The sequence below is a fragment of the Leucoraja erinacea genome, chromosome 20, assembly GCF_028641065.1.
Source record: "Leucoraja erinacea ecotype New England chromosome 20, Leri_hhj_1, whole genome shotgun sequence".
In the NCBI taxonomy this organism is placed as follows: domain Eukaryota; kingdom Metazoa; phylum Chordata; class Chondrichthyes; order Rajiformes; family Rajidae; genus Leucoraja; species Leucoraja erinaceus.
In genome coordinates this window covers 5,979,292-6,001,913 of record NC_073396.1, presented here as the reverse complement: position 1 = coordinate 6,001,913, position 22,622 = coordinate 5,979,292, and the positions used below count along the sequence as shown (strand labels likewise).

The 22,622-nt window shown below is 42.9% G+C and overlaps 1 protein-coding gene across 1 annotated transcript in view; it reads right to left on the bottom strand.

Moving 5' to 3' along the window:
- mslna (mesothelin a) overlaps positions 1 to 22,622 on the bottom strand; it is an 86,498-nt gene that overhangs the window by 7,726 nt on the left and 56,150 nt on the right. Inside the window, exons 30-45 of the mRNA XM_055651086.1 lie at positions 22,393 to 22,548; positions 21,208 to 21,410; positions 20,214 to 20,302; positions 19,660 to 19,793; positions 17,704 to 17,828; positions 16,012 to 16,177; positions 14,164 to 14,376; positions 12,723 to 12,893; positions 11,400 to 11,537; positions 10,432 to 10,481; positions 9,161 to 9,281; positions 8,089 to 8,174; positions 7,627 to 7,756; positions 6,600 to 6,790; positions 3,852 to 3,939; positions 1,087 to 1,219 (exon numbers count right to left, since the gene is read on the bottom strand). Of these exons, the coding sequence (XP_055507061.1) occupies positions 1,087 to 1,219; positions 3,852 to 3,939; positions 6,600 to 6,790; positions 7,627 to 7,756; positions 8,089 to 8,174; positions 9,161 to 9,281; positions 10,432 to 10,481; positions 11,400 to 11,537; positions 12,723 to 12,893; positions 14,164 to 14,376; positions 16,012 to 16,177; positions 17,704 to 17,828; positions 19,660 to 19,793; positions 20,214 to 20,302; positions 21,208 to 21,410; positions 22,393 to 22,548 (2,194 nt within the window). The remainder of the gene's footprint in view (positions 1 to 1,086; positions 1,220 to 3,851; positions 3,940 to 6,599; positions 6,791 to 7,626; positions 7,757 to 8,088; positions 8,175 to 9,160; positions 9,282 to 10,431; positions 10,482 to 11,399; positions 11,538 to 12,722; positions 12,894 to 14,163; positions 14,377 to 16,011; positions 16,178 to 17,703; positions 17,829 to 19,659; positions 19,794 to 20,213; positions 20,303 to 21,207; positions 21,411 to 22,392; positions 22,549 to 22,622) is intronic.

The window sequence follows — 22,622 nt, the reverse complement described above, 5'->3', positions numbered from 1 at the left end:
TATACTTAAGAGGGAGTTAGATGTGGCCCTTGTGGCTAAAGGGATCAGGGGGTATGGAGAGAAGGCAGGTACAGGATACTGAATTGGATGGTCAGCCATGATCATATTGAATGGTGGTGCAGGCTCGAAGGGCCGAATGGCCTACTCCTGCACCTATTTTCTATCTTTCTAAACTAAACTCAAATATCTATTCAAATGTGACTCATCATACACACTGTCAGTTGCATTAGATTTTGAGCTGTAAGGAGAGAGGGCAAAGTGTAAACCAGATGTGTGGGGCATGTTTTTTGGGTGCCTGGAATGCACAGCCAAGGTGGAGGTAATGGGTGGTGAATCTGTGGGATTCATTGCTAAAGCCAGCTGTGGAGGCCAAGTCACTGGGTATTTTTAAAGCGGCGATTGATAGGTTCTTGATTAGTAAGGGGGTCAAAGGCTACGGGGAGAAGGCAGGACAATGGGGAAAATAGATCGGCCATGATCGAACGGTGGAACAGACTCGATAGGCTGAATGGCCTAATTCTGCTCCTATATCGTATACGATAGTGGCATTTAAAAGAATTTTAGATAAGCACATGGATATGCAGGCAATGGAAGTTTATTTATCAAGTGTAGGCACAGAAGATGAGTTTAACTTGGCATCATGTTCCGAATGGATATTGTGGGCCGCAGGGGTCTGTTCCTGTGCTGTACTGTTCTATGAAACATTTGTCCCATATTCATATGTAACCATATATGAATGGGCGGCACAGTGGCACAGCGGTAGAATTGCTGCCTTACAGCGCCAGAGAACCAGGTTCGATCCTGACTACGGGTGCTTGTCTGTATGCAGTTTGTATGTTCTCTCAGTGACCTGCATGGGATTTCTTTGGGTGCTCCAGTTTCCTTCCACACTCCACTTACAGGTTTGTAGGTTAATTGGCTTGGTATAATTGTAAATTGTCCCTAGTGTGTGTAGGATAGTGTTAGTGTTCGGGAATCGTTGATCTGCACGGACTCGGTGGGGCCTGTTTCCACGTTGTATCTTTAAATCTAAAACATATGGCATATCTATTTCTAATATGCATGATACTTATATTTACGACATACTTGTTGCGGCATTTGATGCCTTTTGTAAATACAGCTGCCGATAAATGACATCAATGAATGCCAGCACATCACTCGGTGGTATCAATGCTTTCATTTTCTTGGTAAATCTTGGGAGTGCTTCATTAACGACGTTCTGTGTGGATAGACAATGCATTTTAAAAAAGGCAAAGTGTATAAACACAATCAATTCCTCAATGATTGATTATGGTCTTTGATAATCTCCACCCATCTGTATCCCAGTGTAATGAGCTGTCGGGTCTAACCCCTTATGGACATTGTCTATGGAACTGTTACATTACAATGCTGAGAACTGCAGTATTTGTGTAGGAAGGAACTGCAGATGCTGGTTTAAACCAAAGATAGACACAAAATGCTGGAGTAACTCCGCGGGACAGGCAGCATGTTTGGAGAGGTTTCTGGAGAAATGGGTGACGTTTCGGACTGAAGAAGGGTCTTGGTCCGAAACGTCACACATTCCTGCTCACCAGAGACGCTGCCTGTCCTGCTGAGTTACTCCAACAATTTGTGTGTTATCTTTGCTGAGAACTATATTCTGCACTCTGCATCGTCCCCTTTGTTCTACCTATTGTACTTGAATTTTACTCAAATGTATTTATGTACACCTGATTATTTAATAGGTTACAGGAGCAAAATTAGGCCATTCGGCCTATCGAGTGTTAAGTCTACTCCGTCATCCAAACATGAATGGCGGAGTCGACTTCCAACCTCATTCTCCCAACCCCATTCTCCTGCCTTCTCCCCCTAACCCCTGACATGCTGATCTGATTGGATAGCATACAAAACAAAGCTGTTCACTGTACATTGGTACATGTGACAATAATAATACAATTCCTGCTATCTACGGAATACTCGGGGGAAAACTTTACTAATTATTTTGTGGAGCTGCAAGAAGTCATCCTGCCCATTAATCTATTCCAAACCCCTCTCTTATATGCCCAACTTCAGATGATATTCCCTTCAGCTCAGTTCTCCGTAAGAACGGAAAATTGTGGTAAAACAGCTGGTCAGGCAGCATCTGTGGGAAGAAAATCAGGTCCTCAATTGTTGAGTTTTACATGCATCTTCTGTTTCAATTCAAATTTTCAGCATCCACATGGAAGGTTGGTTAAGAAGGTTCAATTGTTGGGTATTAATAGTGGAGTAGCAAGATGGATTCAACAGTGGCTGAATGGGAGATACCAGAGAGTAATGGTGGATAACTATTTGTCAGGTTGGAGGCCGGTGACTAGTGGGGTGCCTCAGGGATCTGTGTTGGGTCCACTGTTGTTTGTCATATACATCAATGATCTGGATGATAGTGTGGTAAATTGGATTAGTAAGTATGCAGATGATACTAAGATAGGTGGTGTTGTGGATAATGAAGTCGATTTTCAAAGTCTACAGAGAGATTTAGACCAATTGGAAGAGTGGGCTGAAAGATGGCAGATGGAGGTTAATGCTGATAAGTGTGAGGTGCTACATCTTGGTAGGACAAATCAAAATATGACGTACATGGTAAATGGTAGCGAATTGAGGAATGCAGTAGAACAGAGGGATCGCGGAATAACTGTGCATAGTTCCCTGAAGGTGGAATCCCATGTAGATAGGGTGGTAAAGAAAGCTTTTGGTGTGCTAGCCTTTCTAAATCAGAGCATTGAGTATAGAAATTGGGATGTAATGTTAAAATTGTACAAGGCATTGGTGAGGCCAATTCTGGAATATGGTGTACAATTCTGGTTGCCAAATTATAGGAAAGATGTCAACAAAATAGAGAGAGTAGAGAGGAGATTTACTAGAATGTTGCCTGGGTTTCAACACAAATTACAGAGAAAGGTTGAACAAGATAGGTCTATATTCTTTGGAGTGCAAAAGGTTAAGGGGGGACTTGATAGAGGTCTTTAAAATGATGAGAGGGATAGACAGAGTTGACGTGGATAAGCTTTTCCCACTGAGAGTAGGGAAGATTCAAACAAGAGGACATGACTTGAGAATTAAGGGACAAAAGTTTAGGGGTAACATGAGGGGAAACTTCTTTACTCAGAGTGGTAGCTGTGTGGAATGACATCCAGTGGAAATGGTGGAGGCAGGTTCAATTTTATCATTTAAAAATAAATTGGATAGGTATATAGACGGGAAAGGAATGGAGGGTTATGGTCTGTGTGCAGGTAGATGGGACTAGGTGAGAGTAAATGTTTGGCACTGACTAGAAGGGCCGAGATGGCCTGTTTCCGTGCTGTAATTGTTATATGGTTATATCTGCAGTTTTTTGATCTTCATTCCTGTCGGAATCATTGGAAATTCCACTGCAGGGGCAGTGTGGAGGCACAGCAGTAGAGTTGCTGCATCACAGCACCAGAGACCCGGGTTTGATCCTGACTACAGGTGCTGGCTGTACATTCTCCCCGTAATTGACATGGTTTTCTCCTGATGCTCCGGTTTCCTCCCACACTCCGAAGACATAGTTTTGTGGGCTTCAGTAAAAATTGTAAATTGTCCCTAGTGTGTGACATTTCTGGCAAGGATCCTTCTTCAGGTCCTGACCCGAAACATCAATAATCCATATTGCTGAGTTACTCCATCACTTTGTGTCATTCTCCTCTGGAAAAGCAGAGACTGAGCCAAAGAGTAGACAAGGAGAGGTGTTTATATTTGGTTAAAATGGTGGGGTTCAGATATCAGCAGGCATGACTGAGAAACAGTGCAAGTGGATTCCATAATCATATTGAGTTTATATTTGTGATTTACACTCTATGAATTAAACATACCGGATTTACTTCTCTCCAAGTGCTAGTCAAAGTCAAAGGCAAATTTCCTAATTCGTATATTGTGGTTGATGACCATGATGAAGGGGCACTGTAAGCAAACAGAAAAAATCAATGTAAGTGATAGATTTTTACAGTGAGTCCTTTGGAATGGACCTCACATAATAAGTAGCTCCAAATAGAAATGATCTAGTCAGCATCTTGAACAATTAAAAAATGAACACGTTTAAGCCTCAAATGGACACCTAATCTTCACAATAACTCCTTCAAACTAACCTATTAGTAAAGCACGAGCAAAGCCCACTGGCAAGACATTCACAAATAATTTTGTCGTAACGTTAACTTTTTGCACTGCATCAATTTCTTTCTCGTTCGTAGATTGCATAAATGGAAGATAAAAGATATTGCAAGTCGGCCCCAGCTGACATATTTGCAGCCTGTACCCAAGGAACTTAGTGGGGCAGGCAGCATTTGTGGGGGGAATGCACAGGCAATATCTCGGGTCTGGATCCTTCTTCAGACTGATTGTCATAGAGGGTAGAAAGCTGGACAGATCTGCTGAGTTTCTTCAGCACTGTGATTTGCTCAAGATTCCGGGATCAGCCTTTCCTTGTAACTCCATTATTAAAATGAAGTCTCGCATTTAATCTTACGTAAGGGCAGCACAGTGGCACAGCTGGTAGAGCTGCTGCTTCACAGCATCCGAAACCTGGGTTCGATCCTGACCTCGGGTGCTGTCTATGAGGAGTTTGCATGTTTTCCCGGTGAGTGCCTGGGTTTCCGCCTTAGCTGCTCCGGTTTTCTCTCACATCCCATCCCAAAGGCGTGCGGGGTTGGAAATTAAAATTAGCATTTGCAAATTGCCCCATGTGTGTTGGGCCGGGCAGGGGTGTCAAACAACTGGCCAGTGCACCAGGCCTACGGGATGATTTTTGAAAGGGGAAAAAAAAAGTATGTTCACGATCATTTATTCTGTATCTGTACACCTAAGACAGATGCAAAAACGCTGGAGTAGCTCAGCGGGACAGAGGTGAGAATGGACATTTAAACCCTCTGCTCTATAATCTTTCATTTAAACCGTTCACTTGATGCGGGTGGCGGTGCCTCGAGCGGCTCCTTTGGGCGGGAACCACCGCGCGCGCGTGACGCCGGTTGGAGACCACTGCGCGCGCGCACGATGGCGCGGGGGGGGGGGGGGGGGGGGCGTGCGCGACGGCGGTTGGAGATCACTGCGCCTGCGCGACGGCGGTTGGAGACCACTGCGCGCGCGCACGATGGCGGGGGGGTGGGGGTAGACCACCACTGCGCGCGCGTGACGGGTTGGAGATTACTGCGCGTGCGCGACGGCGGTTGGAGACCACTGCGCGCGCGCGACGGCGGCGGGGTGTGGACTACTGCACGTGCGCGCGGGCTGGGCGCAGACACCCCCTGGCGCTGTCATGGACGCTTCCGGCGACCGGCTCATCGGCGACTGCCTCCTCACTCCGACCCTCAGGACGGAGCACAGTGTCACTCCGGACACCGGACACCGGCCGCCGCCGGCACGTGAGGGCATCACCTGGGTTTGGCGACCACCGACGCGACGCGCCGCCCCCCCCCCCCCCAGACCATACACCTCACCCTCCCAGACCAGTCACCCCACCCTCTTTCCAGACCCCCTTCCCCCTGACCAGGCACCCCCCCCCAGAACAGACACCCAACTCCAGTCCCACACCCAGACCAGATATCCCCTCCCAGAGCAGACATCCCCCTCCACCCAGACGAGACACTCCCCAACCCCAGACACCCCACCCCAGACCAGACACCTCTCCATAATGAACATTAACAAATCCAAACTGCTCGCAGCTGACACACTGATATCTAAATGACATGAAAATCACAATTGCCCAGAAACTGGTCCCTGATGATGGCAGGCTGATTAAAACCAAGAGATGTCAGCTGTCTGGAAACAGCAAGTAAAAATTGAATGACTCTATTCGAAGCACTGCGATATGCAAGCAAAATGCATTATGAATTATTGAATGTGGTAATATTGTGATTCATTCATTTTCTGACTATATCATTGTAAATGTGATCACTTCAATAAAAGTTAGAGGCTAACTGTGTTCATTGTCTGAGTTGAATTGCTGGAAGCTAGGCTAATAAAAATTAGGTGCAGTTGTGTAGCCTACATTTACAATTTGTTTCGTTAGGTCTACATTTGTGTCTGCCAATATTTGATATCAAATGGTTTATTAATGGAAACAGTATGGCTCCCAAAACAACCCTAGGCAAAATGGCATTGTATTTTCTCTCTCTCGTCGCAACTTTCTTGTAGCTTACGACTAAGTGAATACCAGTCATAAAAGTAATGCTTGCTAGGCAATCTTCATAAGAAACAAAATTCATAAAGTGAAACACTTTGTAGTTATAGCAGAGACTGGGACACATGAGAGCAGGTTGAAAAAACCAAGGCAACGAAAGCTTTTTGTGTGTTCGCGCGTGCATAACTTCTCCGGCCCGCATGAAGTTACATTTTGCCCAAACTGGCCCATGACCTAAAATGAGTTTAGGGAGTGGATGTGAAAGTGGGATAACATAGAACTAGTGTGAATAGGTGATCAAATGTCAGCATGGACTCTGTGGGTCTAAAGGTCTGTTTCCATACTGTATTTTTTAAACTAAAAAACTAAAACTAAATACTTGTACAGATAAAAGAGTGGTTACTCTACTGCTGATTTTGCATGTGTCCAATATGAATCCCAAACTCACCTGTATCTGGTTTTTCCACTCTGCAGTACTGCTTCGATTGCAGTCTTTTGACTTTCCGAGTATGAAATACAATTCTTTAATTGATCCAGAATGGAAATATCAGATTCCAGGATTACTGAGGCTGAGAGATCACAGACCAATCCACCCAGTACTGTCACACTCTTCCTTGAGAGATCATTGCCTGTAACTTCCTGCAATTGCAACAAAATGACTATTATTAAACCATCATTGAAATGCCCTTTTACCACACAAATGCAATCAATCTTATATCAATGAAGATAGACACAAAAAGCTGGAGTAACTCAGCGGGTCAGACGGCATCTTTGGAGAAAAGGAATGGGTGACATTGGGCGATGGGAAACGTCACCCATTCCTTTTTTCCAGAGATGCCTCCTGTCCCACTGAGTTACTCCAGCCTTTTATGTCTATCTTCGGTTTAAACCAGCATTTGCAGTTCCTTCCTACACGTTATATCAATGAAGAGTACATTAACATGACATAACAAAGGCCTTAATTACAAAGGTACTATTACAATGTTTCAAAAACATTTGGACAGGTACATGGATAGGATATGTTTAGAGGTGTATATGGGCCAAATGCAGACAGGGGGCCTAGTATAGATGGGCATGTTGGTCGGCATAGGCAAGTTGGGCCGAAGGGCTGCATGACTAATTGACGGATAATATTGAGGAAGTAACATCAGAGATTTACATTATAATGGTCGGAAGTAAATTTGGAAAACAAATGGGAAACAGTACTTCAGGTAATTTTACAATTTTGTATTTTTGGAGTCAAGAATGTAATTGTCATATGTACCAAAACTTAACAATGAAATTCTTACTTGCAGCAGCACACCAAGTGTATAAACACAGTCCTCAGTAGATAATATAACAAGCAAAGAGAAAAAAAAGTTCACAATAAGAATTTCAGTAATGGATCAACAAGCTACAATGGAATATTGGGTGCACTATTTTCTTTGAATAAACACCAGGCTCTCTTTGGTTACTATTAGGCATATTATCCTTACCAAACATGTCAGGGCATTAGCCAACAGATTTTGCCTTCTAGTTGAACCTTTCGGTAAGATATTAATGTTTGCTTTTCCAACAGCTTTGAAGAATGCCTCGCAGTTTTGAGATTTTCTGAAGTTTGCAGAGCTGCGATGTGAGAAATACATTTATTAATCTTGTTAACTAATCAATGTTTCTCTTTAAAATACCAGGCGCAATGTGTCCAGTTTAAGAAAATGTCAAGTTACACTTGTGAAAATTAGAATTAAATTAATAAATGAGTACCAGTAAAAACTGAGTATCAGTAAAAATCAGTAAATAAAAATGCAAAGAATATCAAGATTCAGAAGGGAAAAAAATGTGATTTTATACAAATTTAGTGCCTTACAATTAATGACAGTAATGGTTTTACAATTACAATGAAATGGCATCATAAGGCTTCCTTTCACGATGAATGATCTAAAAGAATAAAAACTTACTTGAAATATAGCAAAACATCAGGAGGCAATGCATCTATGGCAACTGGTGTCTTTTCAGAATTTTGTCTGAAATATATACATCTCAGCTGCAAGAAATACAATGGATAAATTATTAGATGAGCATTGACATTAGCCAAAAGGAATTGTAAAGTATTGCGAGTGTGGTTTGTACATTCACCACAAATGAGAACTAATAAGCAGATGTGTTCTTCAGACTGTCTTTTCATTTTGCACCTGCAAATATCAAGTAAATTCCCCCCCCCCACCCCACCCTGCCTGTCTTTCCCTCTGTCCCCCCCCCCCCCCCCCACTTGCCTCGCACAGCTCTTTCAAACTCTGCCCCTCTCACTTCAAATCTTTTCACTGTATCTCAATACATAAACCAGCACCAATACCAACATGTTGGTTTCTATAATTTCAAGCAACCTTTGCTTTTCCCCTATCCGTCCCTCCGCCACCCTAGATGTCCTGCTAGTTTCACTGTCGTCCTGCTTAGTTTCACTATTTGAATCTACTAATTATCACCTTTTCCACTGGCCACAATGGAATATTGTGGGCTCCACCTTTCCTTGATCATCGTCGCTGGCATTGATTTGTTCTTTTCATTTAATTAATCTTTCTTTGTACCTTTTCATACCTCTAGTTTCCCTCAACCCTGACTCTCAGTCTGAAGAAGGGACTCGATCCAAAACGTCACCTATTCCTTTGCTCCAGAGATGCTGCCTGACCAGCCGAGTTACTTCTGCATTTTGTGTCTCCAACATATCCACGTGCTGTTTACAATTTGCTTTTTTACTCTCAAATTGGTATTTCTCCATTTCCCATGGGCCCACCTAATCTTGACAGCAAATCTTTATTCCTAACCAACACGTTAGCAGTAATAGTCAGACACTTTTACCTTCCTTAGGGCTAAGGGAATCAAGGGATATGGGGAAAAAGCCAGAACTGATTTTGGATGATCAGCCATTATCATAACGAATGGCGGTGCTGGCTCGAAGGGCCGAATGACCTACTCCTACACCAATTTTCTATGTCTATGTTTCCTGCATTAGGTGCTTGTGAAGCAACTTACCTGACTTTCATCAAGCACAACCCTTTTCTCCTTCATTGTTTGAACAAGTCGGATAAATGAAGTGGAATTCAGTGTCTTCACCGCACCGCAGCTGAAGCCTTGCAGGACAGAGGGTGAGAATCTGGAATAAATAAGGGCTTTGTTAGGTCATTCACTTACCAATGTTAAGCCTATTTCTCTCCGTCCATAAAGCAACATGGGCACGAGTTCTGGACAATGCTGCTTTCTGCAGATCAAGTCCCCAGGTGACAACTAAAACTGACTTACCGGCAGAAGTCATGGTTTTCCCTTGTGATACAGATAGAGATACAGTGCAGAAACAGGCGCTTCAGCCCACCGAGTCCGCACCGACCAGTGATCCCCGCACATGAACACAACACCACACACACCAAGGACAATTTTACATTTATACCAAGCCAATTAACCTTCAAACCTGCACAGTTTTTTGAATATGGGAGGAAACCGGAGATCTCGGAGAAAACTCATGCAGGTCAAGAGGAGAACGTACAATGGATCTGGCCAGTGATGTTGCCAGACCTGCTGAGTTACTCCAGCACTTTATGTCTTTTATTTTGCTTGAGAATTGTTGGTTTCTTAGATTCTTGCACTTTATCTGTTCATTTATGTGTATATATATGGTCTCGGCTATATAGACACACTGAACTGTTCTGTATTTATGCTTCCAATACTGTTGTGCTGGGACATATGACAATAAACTCTCTTTACTTGACAATTGTGCACACTTCCATTTTGATCCATGGTCACAAAGGGCTATTGAAGATTGTTATTTTTGCTTTTGCCAGAGGTTGGCACGGAGGCACAGCATGTTGCTGCATTACAGCACCAGAGACCTTGGTTTGATCCTGACTACGTGTGCTGTCTGTAAAGAGTTTGTATGCTTCCCCCTGTGATCTGCGTGGGTTTTCCCTGTTCGATCCCATACTCCAAAGACTTAGGTTTGTAGGTTAATTGGCTTGATAAAATTGTCCCAAGTGGGTGTAGGATAGTGTTAGTGTATCGGGTGATCGATGGTTGGCAAAGGGCTTGTTCCCACGTTGTATGACTCTAGTTCTCCACAAGCATAAAAGGCTGTGAGTTGTTTTTGCCCTCACGGAACAACCAGTGTTATCCTTGTTACCAATTACTTAAAGCTATTTCCCTTGGAACACAATCAAGTTGGAATTTACTGGTATTTTGCTGGATCTAGATCTAGGATTCCGTTGTGTACAGGCATATACTGAACATAAACAAACTTAGTAAATATTACTCACATGTCATAATTGGTATTGATTTGGACAGTTCTTTCAAAGAACACGGCAGACTGTGGATGAAATCACATAAAACATTAATATACTAAACTAGCGACTAGATTGAGTCATACAGCACATAAACGTATTCCGCTTGGGTAGCTTAAACACAATGGTGTGAACATTGAATTCTCTAATTTTAGATATCAGCCTGAACCCCTCCCTTCCTCCCCCACCCCTTTTGTTCCCGCTCTTCCCCGAGCACCCATTTTCTCCATTATCCTGTCCCCTTCCACCCATATCCTTTCCTCTGGCTTCACATTTCACTCCTCTTCTCTCCTTATCATCTTTATCCACCCATCTGCCAATCAACCTCCCCCCCTTCACCTGTATCCACCTATCACTTGCCAACCATTGTGCATCCCCCTACCTCTTTTCCAGCTGGTCAAGTAACATCTGTCCAGAGTCAGATAATATCTGTGCAGCTTACTTAGTTTAAAGATACAGCACGGAAACAGGCCCTTCAGCCCACCGAGTCCACACTGACCAGCGATCCATGCACATTAACACTATCTTAACAACACTAGGGACAATTTACATTTATACCATGCCAATTAACCTACAAACCTGTACGTCTTTTGGAGTGTGAGAGGAATCTGAAGATCTCGGAGAAAACCCACGCAGGTCACGAGGAGAACGTACAAACTCCATACAGACAGTATGGAGTCGAGATCGAACCGGGTCTCTGGCGCTGTAAGACAGCAACTCTACCGCTGCGCCACCGTGCCGCCCTTCTCTCCACTACCACAATTTTGGTCACCCAAAATATCACCGATTCACATCCTCCAGAGATGCTACCTGCCCCGCTGAAGCTACTCCAACACTTCGTGTTGTTTTTGTAAAGCAGCATCTGCAGTTCCTTGTGACTACACTGAGCAACCACTCCATTCACATTAAGCATCATTGAACTTTCAAAAACAGTTGCCATTTACCTGACTGGGAACCCACTGCTTGTCGTTCACATCTTCAAGAATTAGGTCTGAATTTAACAGCGCAGGAGGGATTTCCTTGGCTAAAACAGACGGGATTTTCTTCACTATCGTTTGAGGATCTTTCTCGCTCCTCAGCACCTGAGTTAGAATGACAAAGAAGTTCAAAAGGTCATAAGTGATAAGAGCAGAATTATGCAATTCAGTCCATCAAGTCTACTTTGCCATTCAAATATAGATAATCTATCTCCCCCTCTCAACCCCATTCTCCTGCCTTAACCCCATTACCCCCCGACACCCACACTAATCAAGAATCATTTCCAACTCTGCCTGAAAAATATCCATTGACGTGGCCTCCACAGCCTTCTGTGGCAATGAATTGCACAGATTTACCACCCTCTGACTAAAGATATTCCTCCTCATCTCCTTTCATTCTGAGGCTGTGACCTCTGGCCCAAGACTGGACCAAATCTGGCTGAAATCAAAACAATAGTCTGTGACAGCAAATGGGGATGTTAACAATCATTAGTCTGCTGAAGAAGAATAGGAGGGGGGGGGGGGGAGGGGGGAGGCACCAAGAATGAAGGGGGAACCCGATAACAAAGGGGGGACCCGGTGGGGTGAGGGGGGGGGGGGGGGGGGGGGGGGTGTGATACTGCCGTGTGCAACGGCAGGCAGTAGATAGGACTGTTCTGTGAACATTTGTAACTGCTGGTGGCAACACATGTGCACTGCCTATGTGAGGTCTTGACATGATTTAAACCTGGTTAGAAATATAGAAGCATAGAAGATAGGTGGAGTAGGCCATTCGGCCCTTCGAGTCAGCACCACCATTCAATTTGATCATGGCTGATCATCTAAAATCAGTACCCCGTTCCTGATTTCTCCCCACATGCCTTGATTCTGTTAGCCCTATAAGCTATATTGAACTTTATTTTGATTATATTGTGAATTGGCCTCCACTGCTTTCTGTGACAGAGAATTCTACAGATTCACAACTCTGGGTGAAAATGTTTTTACTCAGTCCTAAATGGCCTACCCCTCATTCTTAAACTCTGACCCCTGGTTCTGGACTCCCCCGACATCAGGATTTTTTTCCCTGCGTCTAGCCTGTCCAATCGCTTAAGAATTTCATATGTTTCTACTGTAAGAATCCCTCTCATCCTTCTAAATTCCAGTGAATATAAGCCCAGCCGATCTATTATGGTCAGGTTGTAGGCAAAACAAAAGCATTGCACTGTACCTAGGTACAAGTGACAATAAAGTAAAGAACCATTGAGAAGGAAACAAATGATAACAAATCCATGAGGATACCACATCACTCACCTGCAGAACACAAATCAATCTTATCGGTTGCGGTGCTGCCCCAATGTTCTCCACAAACGTCACTTCAGTGATTAGCTCTTTGAACACCTCTGGATTAATCTGTGCGAACACCCTGGTTGGAATGCCTGACACCAAGCTGCCCAGTCTCAGCAGATTCTGTGTGTTGTTGACCTGATCGTTTAAAAAAAAATTGGTACAAAAGGATTCAGAAATCAGAGGTGCAAAGGTGCTGGTGCAGGATTCCCAAAAGGTATGAATGTTAATTTCAAGTAACCCTCTCTCTCCACCCTTCCTTCATCGTAGTCGTCCTGCTAGTTTCACTGTTCGTGCCCCTTGTTATCAGCTACTCCACAGCCAACAATAGACCTTTGTGGGCTCATTGGCCTTCAATTCCAGCTCTGATTTGTTCTGTACTTTTTTTTACATCTCTCATTTCCCTCTCCCCCGACTCTCAGTCTGAAGGGTCTCGACCCGAAATGTCACCTATTCCTTTTTTTCCCCAGGGATGCTGCCTGACCCGCTGATTTACTATCTTCCCAAAAGGTTAATTTGCAGGTTGAGGCAGTCGTAAGGAAGGCAAATGCAATGTTGGCATTCATTTTGTGGGGACTAGAATATAAATAGCAAGGATGTAACTAACGCTGAGGCATTGGTGAGATCACATTTAGAATATTGTGAGCAGTTTTTGACATCATATCTGAGGAAGAATGTGCTGGCATTGGAGAGGGTCTGGAAGAGATTTATGAGAATGATCCTGGGGATGATTGGGTTAATGTAGGAGGAGCGTTTGAAGACTCTGGGACAGTACTTGCTGAAATTTAGATGGATAAGTCTATGTGGTATATTGAAACATACCAGTTAATGCAAGGTCCAGATAGAGTGGACGTAGAAAGGCTCTTTCCAGTAATAGGACAGTCTAGAACCGGAGGGCACAGCCTCAGAATAACAGAACATACCTTTAGAATGGAGATAATTAGGATTTTTGTGAACTAAAAGGTGGTGGCGAATCTGTGGAATTCATTGCCACAGACATTTGCGGAGGCCAAGACAGCTGGTATTTTTACAGTGGAGATTGCCAGATTCTTGATTAGTACGGATGTCTGGGGTTATGGTGAGAAGGCAGGAGAATGTGAGAGGGAGAGATAGATCAGACATGATTGAATGGGGAGTAGACTTGTTGGGCCGAATGCCTTAATTCTACTAGAATTTGTCTTAATATTGAAGCCATATTTCAGTGGATAGTGAGAGATGGGAAGATTATCTGCATCTGATTTTCTTATTACAGCAAAGCTAAAAAGCAACCAGCACAAATATATCTTAGGTGTAAGCCAGTATCTGCTGTTCCTTCTTACATGGTACAAATATATAATTGGTTTATTATCATTTCATTCACTGTATATTCAAAGTAATCTCTTTCATTTGTTGATTTTTCAGCTGTTACCTGGAAGTCCTGTTTGAGTAACTTGTCCACGATGATTTTAGCCTGGCCCATATTCCAGCCTTTAACTTTACTCAGGCTTGGCAGAGCTTCCTGGAGATTGTTCCCTTCAATGCTACTAATCTGTGAGAATGACAGTCCAACTGCTGTTTGTCCAAAACTAGTCAGAGTGCTGACTGTGAAGTTGTCAAACTTGCTCACGAGAAGTATTGAGAGCTGCAAGAAACAGAAGTAACGTTAAAACTTGAAGACGCAAGGAACTTCAGTCTAGTTTTAGTGTAGTTTAGTTTATTTGGTTTGAAGATACAGCGCAGAAACAGGCCCTTGGGCCCACCAAGGCCGCACTGACCAGCGATCACCCAGTACACTGTCACACAGTAGGGACAATTTACAATCTTTATCAATGCTGATTAACTGCCAAACGTGTATGTGTTGGAGGAAACCGGAACAACCAGGAAAACCCATGTGGTCACGGGGTGAACGTTCAAAATCCGTACAGACGGCGCCCGTTGTCATGATTGAACCTGGGTTTCTGGCACTAAGGCAGTAACTTTACCGCTGTAGATTTGGGCATTTCTGTCATGTGTATCAAGGTGCAGTGAAAAGCTTTTGTTTGAGTGCTAACTGGTCAAAGAAAAGGCTATACATGAATAAAATCAAGCCTTCCATAGTGCGCAGATAAAGGATAAAGGGTTGAGACAAATACAAAGTGCAGGAGTGCTCATCCTGTCAGGCAGAATCTCTAGAGAACAGACAGTGTTTTAAATCAGGATCCTTCAGACTTACATTCTGAAAACTTTATCAAATTACTATTTAAAAGAATTGGTGATATTTATTTTGTATCTGAATGTTCCCATTGTATTTGGTGAGTCAATAGGGGTGGTGGGAGAGAGAGGATTTCTGTTTTAAGGATAAGGGCACATGAAATGTAATGTGAATGTGTGTCACTTTAGGGATGAATTGCTCTACATTCCTGAAAATAAAAACTGCTCAAGATGCGCAAAACAATGTTGTACATCTTGACTGGCAGATAAATTAAGAATTTGGAAGCAGTGAAGAAATTGCTTTCAGATCCCAAGAGCTTCATAAACATCTAATAGAGAAACGGTGAAAATCTAGAAGCTGATAAGCTCATTAAATTGGGCGCCATTCTGAGTACTAAGTATTCTCCCCCTTCCCCCACTCACTGTTCCCCTCCCCATCCCCCTCTCTCTCCCTTCCCCCCTCTCCTTCCCATCCCCAATCTCACCCCATCACCTCCCCCTCTCCATCTCCCCTCTCCTTCGCCCTCTTCCTGTATCCTCCACCTCCTACCCCCCTCTCTCACCTACCCCCCCCCCCCCCATGTGTGTGGGGGGTGGTTAGTATGCGTGTGAAGCCGCAGCAAACCCCCCCCCCCCTGCAAACGCACGTTGGGGAAACAGACCCAACGGGTCTGCACTTGGTCTAGTATAATTTAAAAATTAAACTCCACAATTTTCATGCAGCTCGTAGTCACTGCTTCACGCGCCAGAGACTCGGGCACAATCCTGACCTTGGGTTCTGTCTATTGGAGTTTGCATGTTCTCCCTGTGACTTCATGGGTTTCCTCCAAGTGCTCCAGTTTCCTCCATCATCCCAAATATGTGCGGGCTTGTAGGTTAATTGTCCCTCTGCAAACTGCCCATAGAGTGTTGGGAGTGGATGAGAAAGTGGGGATAACATAGAACTAATGTGAAAGGGTGATCAATGGTTAGTGTGGACTCTGTAAGCCGAAGGGCCTGTTTTCATGCTGTATATCTAAACTAAAAGCTAAATCGGTGCATCTATCTCAGTACCACACGAGACGTTTACAGATGCTGATCTTTTTACCTTCCGTTGTTCCTCTGCCAGAATCGTTGTATCAGCAGTTCTGTTGGGTGAAGTGCTCAGCCCACAAACATCATTCACTCTTCCGATTAAGGCCAGAGTTTGCTCCACGTTCAGGGATGTGAGTACATCAGTACCGTAAATGAAACAAACCAAGGAGCTTGGCAAACTGCAAAAAGAAGACAGTTGTATGATTAGTTTGTGTGGCTTTAATGGTGCCCTGCATTCATTTTCAATCTACCACCAATATACAACAAATGTAATTGAAACATGGAAGGCCGACATGCCTATATCTTAAGAAGTTAGATGATGCAGGTGTAAATCATATTAATTATTATAAGAACAATCCATTGGCATACTTTATACTCTTATACACATGAAGAGTTAAACATGGACTTCATGCCTTCTTTAATAAAAGTGGACAAACTATTCCCTTTATCATGATTCTGTGGACGGCTTGATTGTAATCATGGATTGTCTTTCCGCTGACTGGTTAGCCCGTAACAAAAGCTTTTCACTGCACCTCGTTACACGTGACAATCAACTAAACTCAGCTCAATTCAACACAGCTCCTGAGAAATAATGTTCCCAGATTCTGATCCTCGTAACCTCACTGTTTCTTCAACTCCAACACTCTTGCTATTAAGGCCTTCCGAGACACTCACTGCTCATGTCAGCAAGATCCCTTTAGGTCATCTTTATCTGTTTAGATTCCACTTATTGAAGTACATAATCTCAAACTTTCCAGCATTAAACTGCATTGGCATCAAACAGCAACTTTTCTGCATCCATTTGCAGATTCCATATACCAATATGAGAATTCTCCCCTTAATACCCACTGACTTCAGTTTTGCCAGAACTCCCTGATGCCTCTCTCATTCAAAGCCAGAGACTTCCCTCTCACCTTCTTCACTTCTTTTGTTGGGCCAAATGCATTCAGGTGGAACTCATGTAGATGGGGCATGTGAGTTGGCATGGGAAAATTGGGCCAAAGGGCCTGTTTCCATGCTGTATGACTCTATGAGATGCGGAGCTAAACGTTGGTCCCAAAATGCAGTTTGGACCACATGGGGTCGGATCATAAGGTCACAAGTGATAGGAGTAGAATTAGGCCGTTCGGCCGATCAAGCCTATTCTGCCATTCAATCATGGCTGATCTATCTCTCCCTCCTAACCCCATTCTCCCCATAACCTATGACACCTGGACTAATCAAGAATCTAGTTTATTTCATGTATGTGGAGCCAGGCACCTTGATGATACCCAAACCTAGCAATGTTCTCGCGGGGAAATGTCACAAGAGGACAGTATCATCTCCCTCATTGAGATCCTCAGACCATCTTTAGTCGGACTTTACTGCACTTTAACTTGCACTAAACATTATTCCCTTTATCCTGTATGTGTACACTGTGAACGGCTTGATGTATAGTCTTTCCGCTGACTGGATAGCATGCGACAAAAGAGATTTTCCCTGTACCTTGGTGCTCGTGACAATAAACTAAATTAAACAGTAACTGTTGATGGCAAAGCCATAAAATTAAATTAAAATTTAAAAATGGTTTACCTTTCCACGTAAATAAAATAACTAAATTAACTCTTCTCAGACAGCATTTTAGCATCCTTGCCAATGTTAGTTTTAAACTGTAATATGTTCAAACTATTCCTTTTTACCATGAGAAATATTTCACCCATCATACCTTGAAGCATTAAAAACGGAATTATTCTTCGCCAGCAAGTTAATGAAGAACTTTGACACTTCAGTGGACAATGTCAGACTTTCTAAGAGAGCCTGGTTTTCAAGGTTGGCTGTAAACTCTTGAATCTAAGTGGAGTTTGAGAGAAGTTATTCAGTCAATCATGAAAACTGTTTATTTCTTCCAACAACAAAAAAACATGTTCCCTTGTATTTCTCAGCAGAGCTATGATTTATTCAAAACATGAAACCAGCGAACACCTCTCCTCCCCCCCAATTTTTGATGGTCTAACATCTGACAGAAAAGAATAACTGGTTTTATTTTGCAGCTTATGTTGATATCAGCATCACAAGAAGTAAGGCGAGGTCAGAGTCAAGAGGTGTCACAGAGCTGGAAACAGACAGTGGCTTGTGGTTGGAAGCTCATCTCACAGTTAAAATCAACGACAAATTGTTTGTTCAGCACCCCACCATTGTCAGGATTAGTAAAGGTGGCCGGAGAATAGTTTGGAGTGAGATCCAAAGTCTCAATCTTTGCAACCATTAATTGTAAGAAATGTTCTCCTCATCCAATATTGGAAAAGCGGAAAGACAAGTTAGAGATAGTCTCTAAAGAGGAGATGGTTTAAACTGAAGATAGATACAACATGTTGGGAGTAACTAAGCGGGACAGGCAGCATCTCCGGAGAAGGAAGAGGCGACGTTTTGGGTCGAGACCCTTCTTTAGATGGGGCCTGTTGATCAGCATGGGCAAGGTGGGCAAAAGGATTTGTTTCTATGCTGTATGACTGACTCTATGAGATGTGGAACTAAACATTGGTCCTGGTGTATAGGTGTGACACAATTCGTTTATTTAAATTACAGTCTAAAATTAAAACAAAATTATTATCTTATGCATGCATATCATGAAGTGCAACTTTTAAACTCTCACTTCAGTGTTTATAATGCATTGGCCAAGAAGACAAGTACTGTAAAGCCTGCAGTGGTGGATTCAATCCATGTGCAATGCATTGAAACACTGGGCCTGCAAAATCTAACGGGCAGCGGGTAGAGCTGCTGCCTCACAGCGCTGGAGACCCAGGTTCGATCCTGACTACGGATGCTTGTCTGAACAGAGTTTGTACGTTCCCCCCGTGACCTGCGTGGGTTTCCCCGGGACCTCCGGGTTCCTCCCACACTCCAAAAAAGTACAGGTTTGTAGGTTAATTGGCTTAGTAAAATTGTAAATTGTCCCTTGTGTGTGTGTAGGATGGTGTTAGTGTGCGGGGATTGCTGGTTGGCGCGGACTTGGTGGGCCAAAGGACCTGTTTCCACGCTGTAGCTCTGAACTTAACCAAGTGCATTAAGTGCTTACTATGACCTATACACAGGAAAGTGGTACTGAGTAGCAGGGAGAAGTGAATGGGGAGCAGCTGCAGTTTTTAAAGGAAAAATCAATCTCCTGAAGGTTTGTCAGGACATTTTTTAGATCTGAACCTATTGGAGTGAAATGTGCAGAACTTTGGAGCAGTAGTAATTTGGGAGTTTTCTCTAAATAATAGAGGGGCCATTTGTCAACGTTCCTTGACGTTAGGCTCAAGGACTGTAGATTAGGAAGGCAAGGACAAATTGGGCCTTAACTATGTGTAAGAAAGAACTATAGATGATGGTTTAAATCAAAAGTAGACACAAAATGCTGGAGTAACTCAGCGGGTTAGGCAGCATCTCTAGAGAGAATGAATGGGCGACTGAAGAAGGGTCTGAGTTACTCCAGCATTTTATGTCTACCTTGAGCCTTAATTATCCTACCAGCATGCAAAAGAGTAAATATGTTGATAGCTTTTAATGATTCATTCTGAAAAAATTACATGTGAACACCTCAGAGTATGTAACCAAACCACTGGGGTAGGAGCATTAAACTAGTTAATGCCTTCGATGGCAAGTTAGTGATAAATTCTCAGATGGTCAACAAAATGCATACCTGTGCTTCATTATCAAAGAAGGACCGAAGATCAACAAGAGACATTTGATTCATAAATAGTCCCAGGTAGTTAACAAACCATGCAGTGGAGTTCAGGGCTGTATCATTTGCAACATAGCATTTTGGTTTGGAACCTGTCATATGGTGTAAACAATATTGGAATTAGTAATGGATAGATACATGATGGCGGCTGAAAGCCAGTTACAAAGCTTTATGATTATTTAACTCTGCAATCTACTATAAAACTTTTTTTGAGAGCTTAAGCAATATTTTCTATTACACCAGCACTGGCACTTATGAAACCAGTATGCAACTCCAACCCAAGTAACAAGTCGAATAACTTTGAACTTGACGGGTACAAGATGGCGGTGTTAACATGGCGACTCTTGTGTTATGCCTCAGTGTAGTCAGGTATTCTTACATTTTGTATGCAAAAAAGGAATTTCACTGTACCCGACAATAATGTGCCGTTGAAATGTCCCAATGCATCTCACATACATTACACTGCTCTCATCACACAAACAGAATATTTTGAAATGAGAGACACTTATTACCTTTTTGTAGATAAACTCTGATGCCATTGTAGATTTCTTTCCGTCTAATTGTGCAGAGGTCAGCATAGCGGCCAACAAATGTTTGAACACTAAATGTGAAATATATGTACACGTTAATGTTTAATCATAGTTTAGTTCTGAGAAACAGCATGGAAACAGACCCTTTGGCCCATCGAGTCCCTGCTAACCATCGATCACCCGTTCGCATGAGTTCTAGTTTATCCCACTTTCTCATCCACCCTACACACCAGGGACAATATACAGAGCCCAATTAACCCACAAGTCTTTGGGATGGGGGAGGAAACCAGAGCATCCAGATATCATTTTTTTTTAGTTTTGCTTAATTTTTGCTTAACATCAATTGTGAGTTTATTATGAAATGCAAGTAGTTCAGAAAGTGGTTTATCTGATCTGATTGGATAGAATACAAAACAAAGCTTTTCACTGTATCTCGGTACATGTGTTTTCAAGAGTCTTAGATTTTAGCTCTTAGAGCTAAATGGACATAACTTGGAGGAGATAGGAGGGGTCAGAAATCTGGCAGGAACGGGCTGTAGGCCAATTCACTGGATTTTTCAGAGTGATCAGCCTAAAGGATCATATGGAAAAGGCGGTGCTGGATGATCGATGAGAATGGCGGTGCTGGCTCGAAAAATGGCCTACTCCTGCACCTATTTTTCTATGCTGCTGCACCCGCTGAGTTTCTCCAGCATTTTTGTGTACCTCCCATTTTTCTATGTTTCCATATCACGGGCAGAAGGCAGGGGAATGGGATCGAGTGAGAATGGTAGATCAGCTATGACTGAATGACAGACTGGACGATGAGACAAAAGTCCTAGTTCTGTTCCTGTGACTTTAAAAATCCTCCCTCCACCAATCAAAGTCGTCTTCAAATAGCATTACTGAACTCTTGAAGCGTGATGAATTCTAAGCAATCAACAGTCTATGCTGGACATTGGTGAAGTTTGTTAGAAATGGATGCGAGTCTACTTACATTTTCCTGTAGGGAAGGCACTCGATTCCCAGGGTGATGTTGGACACGAGGAGGTCGGTGGTGATGAACGGTAGGTACGGCTGCAGCCTGACATTAAGCCACTTCTCCACCTCTGTGTCATTGTTTTCAGGCAGGACAACCGTGGCAAAATACGTCCAAAAAACCTGTATGAGCGCAGCTCGATTCTCACCCGTCAGAGGACTCTGTAAACCACAGTGGGAAATGGAGATATTTTATTTCAAAGAAAAGCAACAGAACATTTTATTGGGTTAATATTAATCCATTTTTAAAAGTTAAAAAATTCCATATCATAATCTTACAAACTAGGTATTTAAATACAAAAAGAAGGAACTGCAGATATATTAGGAAGGAACTACAGGCATGTATGTATATACTCACTGAACTTTTTTCTGGATTATTATATTATTTACATTGTTTACATATACTGTTGTATATTCTGTTTGCATATTCTGCCAGTAAGAATTTCATTGTTCTGTCTGGGTCATATGACAATAAAACACTCTTGACTCTTGGTTTATACCAATGATAGATGCAGAGTGCTGGAATAACTCAGCGGGACAGGCAGCATCTCTTGAGAAAGAGGATAAGTGACATCCAATCCTGGTCCTGAGCCGAAACATAGTTATCAATTTTCTCCAGAGATGCTGCCTGACCCACCGAGTTCTCCAGCATTTGTGTCATAGTCATAGAGTGATACAGTGTGGAAACAGGCCCTTCGGCCCAACTTGCTCACACCGACCAACATGGTCCAGCTACACTATTCCCACCTGTCTGCGTTTGACCCATATCCCTCCAAACCTGTCCTATTCATGTGCCTGTCCAATTATTTCTTAAATGTTAGGATATGCCCTGCCTCAACTACCTCCTCTGGCAGCTTGTTCCATACAACCAACCAACCAACCTTTCTGTGAAAAATTACCCCTCAGATTCCTATTAAATCTTTTCCCTTTCACCTTAAACCTACAGTACGTCCTCTGGTCCTTGATTCACCTACTGGGCAAGAGACTCTGTGCATCTACCCGATCTATTCCTCTCATGATTTTATACACCTCTACAAGATCACCCCTCATCCTGTGCTGTACTGTTCCAAGTTGTAAATCACTATCAGCAATTTATCCCAACACATTCATGATTGGAAACATGAAAATAATATTTCAAACTTACGTCTCGGGTCTTTATGTTGAAATTATCGACGAATGTATCCACATTCTGTCTGGATAGATAACGGGATAACACTGTGATCAGAATCTTGTCGTCATCAATGAATTCAGGCCTGCTCAACAGATCAGCAAAATCAATGGGATCGATGGTTCTCAACACCTGTAAAACACGAAGAAGAAACACAGATCTTTAGATCAATGGTTTCAATCACTAAAGCATGACTGTACACTGTA